The sequence below is a fragment of the Taudactylus pleione genome, unplaced genomic scaffold (genome assembly GCF_031769625.1).
Source record: "Taudactylus pleione unplaced genomic scaffold, aTauple2 ptg001058l, whole genome shotgun sequence".
Taxonomy (NCBI): Eukaryota; Metazoa; Chordata; class Amphibia; order Anura; family Myobatrachidae; genus Taudactylus; species Taudactylus pleione.
Window position 1 is genome coordinate 368,477 of NW_028285459.1, and position 17,554 is coordinate 386,030.

At 43.4% G+C, this 17,554-nt stretch overlaps 1 protein-coding gene across 2 annotated transcripts in view; it reads right to left on the reverse strand.

Moving 5' to 3' along the window:
* Window positions 1-353: 353 nt before the first annotated feature.
* LOC148453941 (presenilin-associated rhomboid-like protein, mitochondrial) overlaps window positions 354-17,554 on the reverse strand; it is a 110,014-nt gene continuing 92,813 nt past the window's right edge. For both annotated transcript variants that reach the window (XM_088461467.1, XM_088461468.1), the window contains exons 6-9: window positions 13,658-13,807; window positions 2,625-2,695; window positions 1,275-1,376; window positions 354-503 (exon numbers count right to left, since the gene is read on the reverse strand). In XM_088461467.1, coding sequence (XP_088317593.1) covers window positions 480-503; window positions 1,275-1,376; window positions 2,625-2,695; window positions 13,658-13,807 — 347 coding nt within the window. In that variant the 3' untranslated portion in view covers window positions 354-479. The remainder of the gene's footprint in view (window positions 504-1,274; window positions 1,377-2,624; window positions 2,696-13,657; window positions 13,808-17,554) is intronic.

The window sequence follows — 17,554 nt, forward strand, 5'->3', positions numbered from 1 at the left end:
CCATCAATGCTTCATTATCAATGATTTTTTATTGATATACCATCATTTTTAGATGTAATTTCTATTTCATATATATTGTGTATGATATGTACATGTTTTATTGTCATTAAATGTGGTTTACTATGTTTTAATAGACTTCCACTGCTTACTCCATTTTTTCTAATTTATTATACAACAGTATTATAGCGCCAGTCATTTCATTTTTTCTATATATCGGTTTAGAGGCTGACTACCTCTGTCTGGCTGCAATAGTGACAGCGCACCTAAATACTTTGCTATTTAAATGGCATGGATACACATCAGGATCCAATTTCTGTTGGAGAGAGGTGGACACTTGGACCAAGCCCTGAAGACAGAGAGAGACTGCGCCCACGGAGGTTCCACCATATGCTGCGGAGGAAAGCCCTGCAGGGGGATGCCGATGTGGTTGCCATGACAGGATAGGTTAGTCACTTACGCTGGTTCAGGAGAGGGACTCACTACCTGGGATCTGGGTTGCAGTGCTGCGGTGGAATAAGAACCACAAAAATAAAAATAAATTTTTTTTGAAAATTAAAGAATAGAAGCAGAGCAGCCAAAAAACGTGGCCAGCATTCAGGGCACTAAAAAAAGAAAAAGCCTGGCCTGTGCAGGGAAGCAGGGTATAGGAGAGGAGGAGCATGGGGGGATGTAGTCTGGAACCCGACGGTCTAAATGCCGACCGTCGGCTTCCAGACTGCTTTATCCCGACTAGGGACGAATGACAGGCGTCTAAATCTAGACGCCTGTCAGTTGCGGCCAGCGGTAATAAATATCACATCCGAGCATGGGATGCCCTGTGAAAAACTAAACTTTTTGTGCCCAGCCTCCCCCAGCACTGCTATACCCCATGGTACCTCTCCATGACCGAGAGAGAAAGTCTAGAAACAAAGCTCCAAAGCCACAACACTCATGATTTGCTGCGCACCAATTAAATACATGTATAAGAGATCAACTTAAAATAATAACTTATCAAATCTAACGATTTCATTAATAAAATTAATAATTGTTAACAATATTTACACTAACATTAGAAGCAACAAAATGCACTGCCAAATTTTGCAGTTGCTAATGTACACTTGTCCAGCTGGTGCACATTTATATCCATCACAGTATTTAACCACAGCATAAAGCAGTAGTTTTTTGAGTTTTAAAATGTATCTTGTACAGAAATTCCTACCCAATCATTTAAGCTCAGTGACCACTCTTCAACTACTAGGTAACACAACACTGTAAAAAGAGAGAGTGATACTTACATTCCCTGCAGTAAATGTGATCATGGGGAGGAAAATAATGGCCAATTTGGCTTCAGGCATCTTGGTACACACCATCGCCAGGATCGTCATGATTGCTCCAGACTGACAGCACAGAAAGAGGTTTGGTAAGAATAAGTAGAGATTTATACTCCCCCCCCCTTTGGAAAATACTTAGAACAGATTGGATTTTGCAAATATAAGTGTAGATGTATAGATGTGTCCTCACAAACCTTTCCTCAATACGCCATGCAGAATTGTGTCTTTTTTTTCCTGAAAATGCATTTTAGTCACAAACTGGTGTGACAAACCACTTCACGAAACTGATTAATTTCATTTGTGACACTTGTATATCTGTGACTGAATCTGTATACAAAGCACAATGGACCTTGAAGTGGAAAAAAGCTGCATCACAATTAAATGTCTGTCGTATATCAAATTAATCAATGCAGTCTCATTAAGAGGTTTGTCATATCAGTTTGCGAATAAGACGCATTATTGGGCCAAAAAGACACTCCGCCATGCTGAGTCAGACTGGATCTGGCGTGCTTAGGAGGGCACAACTGCAGCAATAGTTTCTGAGGACACATTTGTATTTAGAATATATAATAATAATAATAATAATAATAATAATAAATAGTACTACATACCCAAAACTAGGTTGCTTCTTGACTTGCTTGTTAAGGCTTTATATAAATTGCTTGCATGTTTATTACAGAAAGGGTTTAAGTATTCTCTCTGCTATCCATAACTTGTGTAGAATTACCCAGCAGTTGGGTAATATTTGTCTGCTATGTAAGAGGTTAGAGCAGTGGTTCCCAAACTGTGCGCCGTGGCACCCTGGGGTGCCTCAGGACACTTGCAGGGTGCCTCAGGTTAGTGGGCCAGTACCAAATATAATTATTTATGGTCAATGTAATGCAAATATGTGGGCAAACAGAAGCGCAGACCTGTCCACTACCACATAACTGAACCTAAGGATGACAGGTAAGCACAATTTACTTCACTTTAGTACATTTTGTTCTGAATTTCTCAATATCAAACTTTTGGCTTAGGGGTGCCGTGAAAACAAAGCTGATACTCTAGGGTGCTGTGATTCAAAAAAGTTTGAGAACCACTGGGTTAGAGCAAGCCTACACTGGCAGTCTGCTGTTCCTATTACTAGAGTTAAAAAGTTTTACAAATGGTCAGTGATCATAAACTATACACGATACAGATCAGAAATACTGTACCTCTTACCTGCTTCTATGCAACAGAATAAATCTTCTATTATAGGCCAAATTCCTAGCAACACATTAGCATGAAATTTAAGCAAAGCATAGGAATTACTAAAAAAAAAAAAAAGATACATACAGCTCCAAGGGATGGGCCAAAGCGTCCTGTGGCTATTTTACAGACATAGCTTACAAATGTAGACACGACTCCTATAAAAACAAAGTGAGCCAATGAAAAACACATTAATTGGATAATGTACTATTAGATACTGTGAAAACTAAGCACGCCTTTAAACATTTTTGTGGGAATAATGTACAGCATCAGTACAGCATCATACCGTATTGTGAAACTTAATTTTACAGAACACTTTTTGGAAATAGGAAATTGAAAAACAATTTTTATAACCAACATTAAATTAAACAATCATCTTTATAGTATCCTGCTTGTCATGAAAATTGTCCATAACTACAGCGTGAATTTTTTTTTTTTTACTTGCGATATATAAATATCTTTTGTGATCACCATGGAATCACCATGTGGAACAGAGTGCAGTGACAGATTCTTGGGCACTTTAAATTTACAGCAAAAAGCTACATCTCCTCCCACTTTATATCACATTGGTTGCCTGGGAACTCATTAAATTTGAAAGTCTGAAGCAGTGTACTGAACACCCGATGGCTGCCAGCACAATTGCTCAGTAGAAGCCACATGCCACTCCGCCCAGGAAGCTCCTAATGCACACTCACATTATATGAAAGGTCTGTCTTGGAGATGGCCAGCAGTTCTTCTGGTCATCAAATAATCAAATCAATAGAACAGCTGTCCTAGTTTAAACGCAAACTTTCAAGTGCCTTAAAAAAAAAAAAATCACAAAACAAAGAGCCTTCATTGTCTGGATTAAAATGTCCCAATTCAGACTGAATTTAGAGACCACAGTAAGTGAAAGGGAATTTTTGTTCAAAGAATAGCCATATGAACATGGAAACGTAGAAAAGGTGACTTACAAGACCACGCCCCCAGTTCCGGAACTCTCATAGCTGTGGAGATATATAACAGGTAGTCAAATAAGGAACTTAAACTCCATTGAACTCATAAGTTCTAAAGAAAATTTCTGCAAAGCTGTCAGAACCATGTGGAAATATTGGGGGTGTTATGGAGGCTGCACATGCATAATTTCCTGTAAAGAGGTCTGCATTTCAGGTAAAAGAAATCCAGGTTTATCTGGAGTAAAATCAAAAGTCAGAGACTTAAAACTAGGGATGTGCGCCGGACCATTTTTGCCAGATTTGGATTTGGCTCTAATTCGTCATCCGGCTTTGGATTTGGATTTGCCAAACTGCGGTGACTGGCTTTGGATTTGGATTTGGATTTTTTGCCAAAATTGGCAAAAAAATCTAAAATGACATAAATTGGGCTTTTTTTTCTTCCTAGAGTGTTATTTACCTCATTAACATTAATTTAGTTAATATAAATTAGTAATTTACAGTCAATTTAGACCACCTCACAGCTTAAATTATTGTTTTCACCATTATTGGCTAAGGGTTGCAGTGAGCTGACTGGTTACCAAGCGTCAGAGCAACGGCACAGTGGCACAGACACCACAGTTTAAAGCACATCTATGAAACTATGCCACACAGCAGTGGCAGAAATGAAAGGTTGTGCTAGATGGAATAGTCCTTGGGCCCTCCCACCCACCCTTTATGTTGGATTTTAAAAAGGACATGCACACTTTAACAAATGAAGCATTTCAGCTGCATTTACTTCCACTTTGTGGCTGAAGTGCTTGGTTTGTTTGGGTCCCCACCAAAAAATCTTCCAATCTACTAAAGGCAACAGGTCTACAGTGGCATGATGTCACCATCATTGCCATCCTCACCCTCATCAGTGTGTACATCATCCGATTCCTCACACAATATCAGTTCATCCCCACTGGAATCCACCATTACAGAAGACTCTCTACTGTGACGTGATTGGCGGGAAAGGTTTTCCTCATGAAATTTCCAGTTCATTTTAATGAACATCATTTTTTCTACATTTTGTGGAAGTAGCCTCCTTCGTCGTTCGCTCTCGAGGTTCCCGGCTGTACTGAAAACTCTCTCCGAGTACACACTGGAGGGTGGGCAGCTTAAGTAATGCAAAGCCAGTTTATACAAGGGTCTCCAAATTGCCTTTTTTTTCTTCCAATATTCTAAGGGACTCTGTGACATGTCTACGTGTACGGTGTACTGAAAATAATCCTCCACCATTCTTTGGATGGTAATCGTAATAGATGGAGTTACGGTAGAGGTGTCACTGGTGTTGGGCAAATCTTTTAGACCCGACCAGATGTCAAAATGTTGACTTGACTTATCTGCATCACCACTGGGTCTTTTGGAAAAGGTGCATTTTTTTCTGGCTGCTGCTGGAGAAACCGAAGGAGGAGATGTCATCGTAGTGCCATGTGTCACTTCAGCTGCCAACTTGCTCACCAGGAGCGCTTTGGTTCTTTTAAGATCTGGGTCAGTTGTAAATAAAGACACAGCATATGACTTGAACCTAGGATCAAGAATGGTTGCTAAAATATAATGATCAGATTTCAAGATCTTGGCCACCCGTGGATCCTGGCGAAGCGAACAAAGGACTTGATCTATCAGTCCAGCATACTTTGCGGAATCACTTTGTTTAACCTCATCCTTCAATTTCTCCAGCTGCTTTTCCAAAAGCGAAATCAGGGGAATCACCTTACTCAAGCTAGCAGTGTCAGCACTCACTTCACATGTGGCAACTTCAAATGGTTTGAGCACCTTGCACAAGACAGAAAGTACTCTCCACTGTGCTGGGCTCAGGTACATTCCCCCTCCTCTCCCAATGTCATGGCTTGTCGTATAGCTATGGATGGCTTTTTGCTGCTCCTCCATCCGTTGAAGCATATACAGGGTTGAGTTCCACCTCGTTACCACTTCTTGCTTCAGTTAATGGCAGGGCAAATTAAACTGCTCTTGCAGGTGCTGCAATCTCCTGCACGCTGTTGCTGAATGCCGAAAATGTCCCGAAATTTTTCGGGCCACAGAGAGCATCTCCTGCACGCCCCTGTCGTTTTTTAAAAAACCCTGCACCACTAAGTTGATTGTGTGAGCAAAACAGGGGATGTGTTGGAATTCACCCAGCTGTAATGCTTTCACTATATTTGTAGCATTGTCAGAAATCACAAATCCTGAGTCCAAGTAGGGTAAGCCATGTTTCTATGACATCTCTTAGTATTTCTAAGATGTTGTCAGCGGTATGCCTCTTATTGAATCCGGTGATGCACACAGTTGCCTGCCTCTGAATGAGCTGGTGTTGTTTGTTAGATACTGCTGCTGCTGAAGGTGATTCATGGGCCGTCACAGTCATGTAATCTTTAGTTTGTCCACTAGCGCTTGTCCACATATCTGTGGTTAAGTGGACAGTGGGTACAATAGCATTTTGCAGGCCAATAATTAGGTTCTGTTTAACGTCCTGGTACAGCCAAGGAATGGCTTTTCGGGTAAAATGAAACCGAGATGGAATTTGGTACCGGGGACACATGACCTCAATTAGCTGTGTAAATCCCACTGCATTAACTGCGGATATTGGATGCAGATCTAATATTAGCATAGCTGTCATGGCGTCAGTGATCCGCTGTGAGACAGGGTGAGAGCTGTCATACTTGCTTCCCCTTGCAACAGATTCTTTAACTGTCAATTGTTTTTTTGGTATACTACTAGTAGTCTTCTTGGTCCACTTCTGGGATGAAGATCCACCAGCAGCAGCAGCAGGCCTAGTGCTCAAAGATTCAGTTTCTTCTGAGGTGTCCTGGAAATTGGAGGAGTCACCGTGACTTAGCATTAACAAATTAGATGTTGTACTACCACTGATCCTTCCTCAGGATATTGAGGAGGAAGGTGTTGTCGGCGGAGATTGCAGGTGCTGGGATTTAGTAGAGAGAAGGCATCTAGCTAATGCTGGACTGCTTGTTATTTTTTTTGCAGTAGTTTCTGTTATCAAACACCTGTCATGAGCTCGCTGCAGATGACGTAATAGCATAGAGGTTTCTAGATGCTTAACGTCCCAACCTCTACTAACTGTGGTCTAGAAGAGGCTATAAATGGCTTGACAAACGTTGTCAGGGTTTGGGTAAAAGTAATTCCACACAAAAGATGTGGATTTGTTGGTTCTATGCCCAGTCATGGCAATGGCCTTCTTATCTTGGCAAAGAGCTGCTTCCACTGGTGCCTGACTTACACAAATAATATCCTCATCCTCAACATCCTCATTAGTGCCAGCGTCAGCTGCACATATATTCCTCTCATCCTCTTGCAATTCCACGGTGGCATCCTCAATTTATATGTCCTAGGCAATACTGCTCATCCCCACAACTACAGATGGAAAAGAAACTGTGGAGGGCGGCTTCTCTGAAAGGTCAGGCTTACACATAGCAATGCCACTCATGGACCCACTTAGACTCTCCTCAGGGATTTCTGACATTTGTGTTTCAAAAAACAGTTTTTTCTACTGCCTTATTGGTTTTAAATTTTTTCACACTTCTATAGTCTGATTGAAAAGGTCTTTTATCATCATGAGAGGCACAAGATGCCTCACTGACAGTTGCAGAACCACCACTCAGAAATAAAGGGCAAAGCCTGAGTCTTTCCTTGCCGCTACGTGTGGTGAATGGTATGTTGCCAATTTTCTGTTTCTCTGCAATAGTAGTAGTCTTTAGAGGTTTTTATTTTGTCTTTACCCCTGTGAAATCTACATTTTTTGATTTCAGGTTCCCTAAGTTTTTAAAGCCTCTACACCCTTGAGCATCAGCTTTAGATGAAAGTGATGGACTTCCAGCCACTGCAATGCTAGCATTTACATGTTGTTTTTGCTCTCCTCTTGGTTCATTCTCGTGATCCATATTACTTTATCACTATGAACTGGAGTCACGGAGCTTGTATACACATGGTGGGCTATGCCCTTTCACGGAGCTTGTATAATACTCACTGGGTTTATGCCCTGTCACGGAGCTTGTATAATACACTCAGTGGGCTATGCCCTGTCACAGAGCTTGTATAATACACTCAGTGGGCGAAGCCCTGTCATGGAGCTTGTATAATACACTCAGTGGGCTTATGCCCTTACACGGAGCTTGTATAATACACTCAGTGCGCTTATGCCCTGTCACGGAGTTTGTATAATACTCAGTGGGCTTATGCCCAGTCACGGAGCTTGTATAATACACTCAGTGGGCTTATGCCCTGTCACGGAGCTTGTATAATAGACACAGTGGGCGAAGCCCTGTCATGGAGCTTGTATAATACACTCAGTGGGCTTATGCCCTTACACGGAGCTTGTATAATACACTCAGTGCGCTTATGCCCTGTCACGGAGTTTGTATAATACTCAGTGGGCTTATGCCCAGTCACGGAGCTTGTATAATACACTCAGTGGGCTTATGCCCTGTCACGGAGCTTGTATAATAGACACAGTGGGCTATGCCCTGTCATGGAGCTTGTATAATACACTCAGTGGGCTATGCCCTGTCACGGAGCTTGTATACACTCAGTGGGCTAAGCCCAGTCATGGAGCTTGTATAATAAACTCAGCGGACTATGCCCTGTCATGGTGCTTGTATGCACTCACTGGGTTTATGCCCTGTCAAGGAGCTTGTATAATATACACAGTGGGCTTATGCCCTGTCACGTTGCTTGTATAATAGACACAGTGGGCTTATGCCCTGTCACGGAGCTTGTATAATACTCAGTGGGTTTATGCCCTGTCATGGAGCTTGTATAATACACTCAGTGGGCTAAGCCCTGTCACGGAGCTTGTACAATAGACTCAGTGGGCTATGCCCTGTCACGTTGCTTGTATAATAGACACAGTGGGCTTATGCCCTGTCACGGAGCTTGTATAATACTCAGTGGGCTTATGCCCTGTCATGGAGCTTGTATAATACACTCAGTTGGCTTATGCCCTTTCACGGAGCTTGTATAATACACTCAGTGGGCTTATGCCCTGTCACGGAGCTTGTATAATACTCAGTGGGCTTATGCCCTGTCACGGAGCTTGTATAATACACTCAGTGGGCTTATGCCCTGTCACGTAGCTTGTACAATAGACTCAGTGGGCTATGCCCTGTCACGGAGCTTGTATAATACACTCAGTGGGCTATGCCCTGTCACGGAGATTGGATAATACTCAGTGGGCTTATGCCCTGTCAAGGAGCTTGTATAATACACAGTGGGCTATGCCCTTTCATGGAGCTTGTATAATACACTCAGTGGGCTATGCCCTGTCACGGAACTTGTATACACTCAATGGGCTTATGCCCAGTCACAGAGCTTGTATAATACACTCAGTGGGCTATGCCCTGTCACGGAGTTTGTATAATAGAATCAGTGGGGCTTATGCCCTGTCATGGAGCTTGTATAATACTCAGTGGGCTTATGCCCTGTCACGGAGCTTGTGTAATACACTCAGTGGGCTTATGCCCTGTCACGGAGCTTGTATAATAGACACAGTGGGCTATGCCCTGTCACGGAGCTTGTATAATACACTCAGTGGGCTATACCCTGTCACGGAGCTTGTATAAAGCTCAGTGGGCTTATGCCCTGTCACGGAGCTTGTATAATACACTCAGTGGGCTATGCCCTTTCACGGAGCTTGTATAATACACTCAGTGGGCTATGCCCTGTCACGGAGCTTGTATAATACTCAGTGGGCTTATGCCCTGTCACAGAGCTTGTATAATACACTCAGTGGGCTATACCGTGTCATGTAGCTTGTATAATAAAGTACACACAGTGGGCTTATTATGCCCAATCACGGAGCACACACACTGGGGACAGAAGTTATTTTTTTTATAATATATATAATTAATAATTCCAACGGCAAGAACACTGCCTACGCTATCTAACTCTAGTCTGCAGTCCAATCTAACACTAGCAGTCTAGCACAGTGCACGCACTAAGTCTACTCTACACTCACTAACCGCGTGACACGCGAAATGGCTCCGACTGCCGGGCACCACGCCTTTTATAGAGGCCGAACGTCACCCGGCTCTCGCGAGGTCTTGCGAGAATCCGACGCCGGACGGGTGATGTTCGGCCTCGAGGTGGAATCCGAGTAAGGCGGGAACACCCGAGCTTGCGTTCGGGTGGACTCAGATTCCACCTGTTCGGAGCGGTTCGGATTCCTCAGAATCCGAACCGCTCATCACTACTTAAAACTTGAGAGTTTAGGTGTAAACATTTGAGGTTTCAGAGTTAAAAAAAACAAAATATATTTATATTGGCGGTATACCTGTCAAACCATAATGCAGGGTCCTAAGGCGAGCTCAGGGAGGACAGAAACCTCCCGTGGAGCAGAAGGGCATAAGCTTTTCAGACTGTCCCACAAAAATAGCACCCAGTCCAAGCTTGAAAAAAAATAAAGGAGTAAAATTAAATCTTCCAAACTAAGTGATAATTCTTGGCAAATATAGGTTGTTCAGTTACAATAGTTCTAAACCACAGGGTTAGAAAAACAGTATGTATAATATGGATCATGGCTACAACAGCCATGCCATTAAAGCCAGCTGAGAAAACCTATGGTGATGAAAGGGGCCAGTGGACCATTCATCTGGAAATTTGCTTACTAATTTTAAACACTTGGGATGAAAACCATTGCAGTGTCTAAAATGTTTGTACCACCCAATGTATGATCTTGCTGGTCGCTCAAGCCCAGGGAACGCTTGATGCCCCCTATGTGATTTATTAATGTCACAGTCATGGGATTGTCCAACTGGATCTCAAGGTCTCAAAAACCATCGCCCTAAGACTAGTGTTGAAAACACTCTGAATTTCAGCACATTATCAATTTAGAATCCTGTGGAGCCTAAAAACCCTGTAAAATGGGATGGAAGTGAAATGACCCTCTAGTCTCAAAGGCTGGCAACTATGGTTGCAATCATCCTGTACCATGGTTTCATTTCAAAATTAGCTTGATTTGGAACACTTTTGAATGGGACCAAGCAAGTATAATCACCTCAGAAAGTGGACAATCATATTTCCTAGGCTCAACAAGCAAATTTGACACTTGTCTGTGGGCTCACCAGGACAACTAAGGGTCCTGTATAGAGAACAGTTTTGCCCGATAGTAAAAAAACCATTTCTGGTCTCAAAATAAAAAAAAAAATAAGGATCACCATCCACTGGGAATGGATAGTATTACTGAGAGTATAGAAAAAGGAGTCTTGAAGGTCTCCCCTTTCTCCAAATATGGAGCTTGTAATAAGATCAGGGATCCTGTCTCGATCTGCCAATCTTCCAGGTAACATATGCTTGTCATCTCCCTGGGTTAAAGAATTGCCTGTTTCATACAGATGATGACCAATTTCCAGGGCTCCATCTAGAGCACAGGTTCTCAAACTCGGCCCTCAGGACCCCAAACAGTGCGTGTTTTCCAGGTCTCCTCACTGATCACAAGTGAAATAAATATCTCCACCTGTGGATCTTTTAAAATGTGTCAGTGAGTAATGACTACACCTGTGCTCCTGCTTGGTGACCTACAAAATGTGAACTGTGTGGGGTCCTAAGGACCGAGTTTGAGAACCACTAATCTAGAGGATAGCCATCCACAGTCTGTTTGGAATAGAATGGAACAAAGAAAACTGTTTCTGCACCTTGAAGAAATTGAATAAAAAAAAAAAAAAAGCCAAATCTTCTCTAAATCATTATGACAAGTATCCATTTACAACAGCAATACAGGAAACCTGTTCCTCTCACCCAGGAGAGAGGGTGGGATCAACAGGCAGACTTCATTCTAATTTGTTCTATAAAGGGTTGAATTCTGAACAACTGTACAAAAATATTTATTTCAGACTTAACCGGTTACTGTAACGCCATGGGAAGATCCATTGAAGGTGGCCATTTCTATTACACACAGGGTGTAGAATAAAGGGTCTGTAGCTTATGCGAGACCTCAAACATTTTATCAGGACTGATCCAAGCTTGCAAATAGTTCACACAAGATGAGAAAGATGAGAAGGAAGCAATCATTCTCATCATCCTCTTAGACCAACTCATTGTCTTCCTGAAGATTTAGGATAAGCCTTGGACTAAGGGCTTAATTCATAGGCGGCCGAATGGTCTACGACCGCACGGCCACCTCGATGTTTGGCCAGTGCACATGCGCACGAGGGAGCCGGCTCCCTCGTGCGCATGCGTGAGACCCGCTACGACCGACAGCGCCGGTCGTAGCGGGTCTCTTTCCAAAGGGGGCGAGCTGTCGATGTTGATTGACAGCTCGCCCCATTTTGGAAGGTGGGCCGGGGGGGTGGCAGGCCAAACGGAGGCGTTCCCATGGGAACGCCTGCCATTTGGGGGAGGCCCCACTGACATCACTAGTGATGTCAGTGGAGAGCTTCCGGCTCTGGCAGAGCCAGAAGCTATCCAGGGCTTACGACAAGTGAGACCCTACCCTAGGGTCTCGTCGTAAGCCCCGATGGTCGCGATGGTCTCTGACCATCGCGACCATCACCCGAGCGGTCGTTAGAGATGTGGGTGTTAACGCACAGCCTAACGACCATCATGGAGGCGGCTGGTCAGGATGCAAGCAGCCGCCCTGTTTCTGAGCGACTGCTTGCATCCTCCGACCGCCTCTGAATGAGGGCCTAAATCCCTTAGGACTCAAACGCCCCCAAAAAACAGATCTCCCCAGATTGAAGTGCTGCAGGTGTCAGGCGCTTTTGCAGGTTTGGTTCTTTCTAGCCATGATGAAACACTGACAAGGTAATGCACAGACCAAATGGAAAAGTTGGCTTGTCTGATAATGAAAAAGCATGGCCCGAAAGGCTCATGTTGTGGTACAGGCAGGGAAGTCTAAGTCCCGGGGCTTCAAACAAGGAAGGAAGGATCCTACTAAGCATCTGGGAAAAAGCAGCAGATGAAAGAGCTCTGCTGGACACCCACCCAGGCAAATTCAATCATTTTGGTAGAACGCCGCCACCAGAAAGGAGGTTGCTGGACCTTAGCTGTGCATAGCACCCGGGTCATGAAAATATATTAAAGATATATCACTATTTCATCCAAGTCATATCCCTGGGCATACTCCACTAGTCTAACCTGAATGGAATGATGAGAGGAGTATGAAATGACAGCTGCATTGTACTGCAAAACCAACTCACAGTTTAACCACTGCTGCCACAGGAAGTGCATTCCCTCACCCAATGCATTACTCTGGAACAATTTTTGGCCTTCAGAAGCCATGGCATGCTATTACGATGGCCAAATATGTACTACAGAAGAGAACGAGTAACAAAATACTGTTGGTAATCAGGGAACTGCTGGTGTTCAATGGGTAGTGCAAGTATGATGGCATGGATACTAGTGGATTAGAAAAAGGAAAACGTTCCCCGAGCACTCTGCAAAGGACCAGCAATGAGATTTGAATACTACATGATAATAGAAATACAGGGATCTCAGTTCGCATATATTTGCAAAGATATAGTTAAGCCACCAGGCCGCGTCAGCTTCCCTGTTCTGGTGGTCCCTAACGATATGTGATATTAGCACCCAGTTTGGGTAATATAATTGCGTACTGTAGTGCTACATGATAATAGCACATACATTAATATATCTAAATTGGGAGAAAACTCACCTGGTGAAACCCCAAAATCCTCCAAATGGCAGTACAGGAACCAGCACATCCTCCAAATGCTGGTCCCATCCATGCCTCTCAAAACAGTAATATAAAATGGTGGTTGCTCAAAATCATATCTCTGCAAATATATGTGAACCGAGATCTCTGTATTTCTATTATCATGTAATATTCAAATCACATTGTTGGGCATTTGCAGGGTGCTGGGAGAGCATTTTCCCTTTTTCTTGTCAAGATTAACCCCTCCCTTTTCATGCACATTTATATTACTAGTGGGTTAGTCATTTGTGTTTAAAAATGTTTAATGTACCCAAATCTGATAATTATTAGCATCCTTTCATAAATCTAACTTTTCTTTGCCCCTACCTAAATGCCACATAAGGACATTGAATTTTTCCTCAGAGCTTGTTGACACTTCACTTTGGTCATTAGTGACAATTATTGAGCAAATGTGTCATGAAAATAGAGTTAAACTGCATATATATATAAAAAAAAAAAATTTAAAGAATGAATAAATTGCTGTGAAGATACCAATGCATACTCACCTGCTGACATGTAGACTGCCAAAAACTGCTCCTGGCCCAGAAAAGAAACTATACTGGAGGAAAATGTCCACAGAACATACATATTTGCAGCCATGTGGAAAAGAGTGAAGTGGCTAAATGTGGACAGAATCATGGGTAGGCAGAGGTACTCTGTAAATGAAAACAAACAATAATAATAATAATAACAATATTATTATTATAAGTATACAAATACAGAAACTGAAAACAGATAATGTGAAAGAACAAAAACCATAACTACACACACAGACAGACAATTAGGTTTAAGTTTACTAAGGTCGAATGACATTGAATGGGGCAAATGCATATTTGGAAATTACTAAAGGCTAAACTCCAAAAGCTAAACGCTGCCGACGTTGCTCCATTCGATGTCTAAAACTCTGCAGACAATACCTGTAACTCTGCCAGTAACATGTTTTCGGATACAGACCATCGGAACACCTTGGCAGCACTTTGCCATAGAAAGCAATAAGACCTGGAAATTTACTAAGGATTCATATTTGTTTTAAATAAATATAGTTCAAATCGGCAGCAAAAGACACAAAAAAGAAACCAAATAGAAAACTCAAATAGAACACCTTTTCCTATTCCAGTTTCACATCTGAACCTACAAAGATGCATGCACGGATCAAGGAAATCCGTGATACAAGCATCTATGTGTAAATAAACACAGAAGCATGGACGGGATCAGTGAGATCCATCTAGGCTTCTGTGTTAAAAAAAAAATGGAAACCAGTGTAAAATTTGAAAAAAAAAAAAAAAAAAAGGCATGGCCCCCTCCCCAAAAGGACAACCAGCACCGGGCTTTGGAGACCCAGTACTGGTTGTGCTAAATATAGCATACAAAAGACATAGGGGTCCCCTGTATTAAGCATAACCAGCACCATGCTATTCAGAACAAGCCCTGGTTGCCAAAATACAGGGGACAAAAGACGTAGGGGTCCCCTGTATTTAGCGCAACCATCACTGGGCTCTGTGCCAGTCCTGGTTCCGGAAATATGGGGGAAAAACAAATGTGTAAGGTCCTCCTGTAAATTCCAGAACCAGCACCGGACTGTTTCTAGTCTGTCCCCCAGCCAAAGCATTACCTCTGACCGCTAGTCAGCCCAGGCAGGGCACCTCAGGCCTAGGCTGATAGCCCGGGGCTATCCCCGGCAAACCTGGCCAGTGGGTGCCTGGTTGATAGTGTAGTGTGGTGTAAGAAAATAGATTAAATAATATTGGCCCTCATTCAGAGCCGCACGTTACCAACAGTACGCTCGTTGCGTTCCGATGTTGACTAACCGCGCATGCGTCTGTGTTACACTGCGCATGTGCGTACGGCAGATTGCGAGCTTTTTTTCTCTCGTTCCTAAAATAGCGTACAGGAAGTGACATGTCAAATGTGATTGACAGAACATGGCGTTTTTGGGTGTTGACGGGGGTGGAGATGGAAAAACGCAGGCGTGGCGAGGCGTTTTTGGGGCGTACATACATTAGCAGATGCGAACGTCAAATGTGTTCGGACCATCACATACGTCACTGGAACATCCTCTTTCCCTTCAAAATGCTCGCACAGTTTAGGGTCTGGATTACTCGACCACATTGGCGATGGCCTTCTCCTCCGTCCCGGGACTCCATGATGTTGCAGCGATTAATCGCGGGTGGTCACAAAAGCAATTAGTGTTGTATTGAAAACCGGCTTGGTATGTGTTTGGAAAGCAGTTTATTGGGATAGCACAAAACCGTACGCAGGTGGAAATCATACCTGCTAATGTCAGGATTACACAATCAATTGGCGTACATTTTTTGGGGTTTTTTTTGGCCTCAATTTGTTGTTTATGGCCTATTGTGACAATAATGTCATCATGTTTTAATTAGCTCCCCTTTTTTTTATTAATGTGGAATTTGCATCGTTATGTGATTTTTTAAACGTTCCTTCAAGAGGCCTTTTTTTTTTAAAAATGAAATGGTTTTTGGTGTCCTTTTTTGCCTTTAGGGCCAGGATTAAATGTAACCCATTTGTACAATAATGTCACAATACAATGTCAGATTTTTAACATAAATTTATTGTTTAAACACAACCAACTGGCATAATATTTTGTTTTGTTTTTTTCTGGCAAAGATACTTTTTATCAAAAATAAATAATCAATAACTGCTAACATAAACGTACAAAAATAAATTAAAAACATTTCACAAGAAAGGAGAGGGAAGTTTTGACCAGAAAGGAATATGAGCCAAGCACAGAAGGAGTGTGGGAAAAGTCGCCATTGCTGTCACCGTTTTTTCGCCCGTTTGGATGGGGGAGGGTGGGCGCCAGACCGGGTCCGGGATGCCATCGGGCTGGCCTGTCCAGAGGCAGATGTTGTGGCCTCTGGACTAGGCACAGGGCTAGGCACATTTGGAGGATTGGCTGATGTTGTGCCAGAGGTGGAGGATCCTGATGTTCCGGCAGGAAGGGAGGTCGGCTCCACTATGTGCTGGCGAACGAGCTGCTCCAGGGCATCGGCGATGCGGATGTTGGCCCTGGTATTTTCCGCCAGGGCCTGACCAATGGTCACGTTGGCCGCAGCATTTTGCTCCAGGGCCTCAGCCACCCGTATCAGACTGGCGTCCATCCTCTGCAGAATCTCCGTATGGAAATCCGATTTTAAATTGAGTTCTGTGAGGAGGCCCACTGCCTGCGAGGGGGCACGCCCTGGACTGGCTTCTGCAGGGTCCTCAGCCGGATGTACTGGTTCCTCCCCTGCAGAGCCAGCAGAAATTCTGCGGCCAAGGCTTCGATCTGGAGCAGACTCATCCGCCTGTGTCTCTGTTGGAAAAATGAGAAAAGAGTTACATTAGAATCTACATATTGGCACAATAGCATTTCAGAGTTGGTGACATCACAATACTTACCTGGGCCAACATGAGGAGCCGCAAAGTCTGGCATGTCCGTATCCATGTTGGACACGCCAAACACCTCCACAGGCTGCACACACCCCTGTGCCAGCTCTTCTAAATCCGTCAACTCCAATGACACAGGGGTGGGACCCCCACCTGTCCCCCTTGCATGCCTAGCCCTGTCCGCGAGTTTTTGCTTTAGGCGATATTTGAAGTCGCCCCATCTGTGGGGAAAAATGGAAGCCATTATCCTTTGGTTTAAAATGGGGTTTGTTTTTAGGGGGGGCAAGGGTTTACTTACCGCCGTTTGACATCCCGGGCTAGACGGACATAATCACCCACTCTATTGACAGCAACGGCTACCTCTTCCCACATTCTCCACTTCTGGCTTAGACTCATATTCCTGTCTGCCTGTGGCAGGATGTCCACACACTTCTGGATCAAAACCTCCATCACCTTTCTTGTGAAATGTGGCTGCCTTTTTTTTTTGCCCGCTTTGGCCGGAATACTGGGCCCAGCAGCCTCTTCCATGTCATCCTCCTCACCTATTTGTGTAAATTTACAGAATTCACAAAATCACAACTTGCCTAATCTTATGTTTCAAATTAATCGTTGATAGAAAATGCATGAAAGACTTACCGCCTGACTCTTGGCCATTTTTTCCCTGGTCAGTCGCCATGTCTGAGGTCCAAACAAGAAATACACCAGAATTTGAATGTGTTTTCGTGACGTATTTATACATGCGTCCTTATTTTGCGGCCGCATCATTGATTGTGCGGCCCTATGATCCCTCCTTAATTTGTGCGGGAAACGAAACACTATTTATGGCTTGGTGTGTCTCAAGTCGAGGTGGCGTTTTTGGATTGTTGGAGGTTATCTTGGCTGGAGTTTATTGATTGCGTAGAAAGGAGTTGGCGGTTGGAGATTCGTTTGTTGGTTAGATTTGCATTTTTTTTTCCGTTATCTTTGTTGGTTTATATTTTTGGGACCTCGTTTCTTGATTTGGTAAGTTTTGT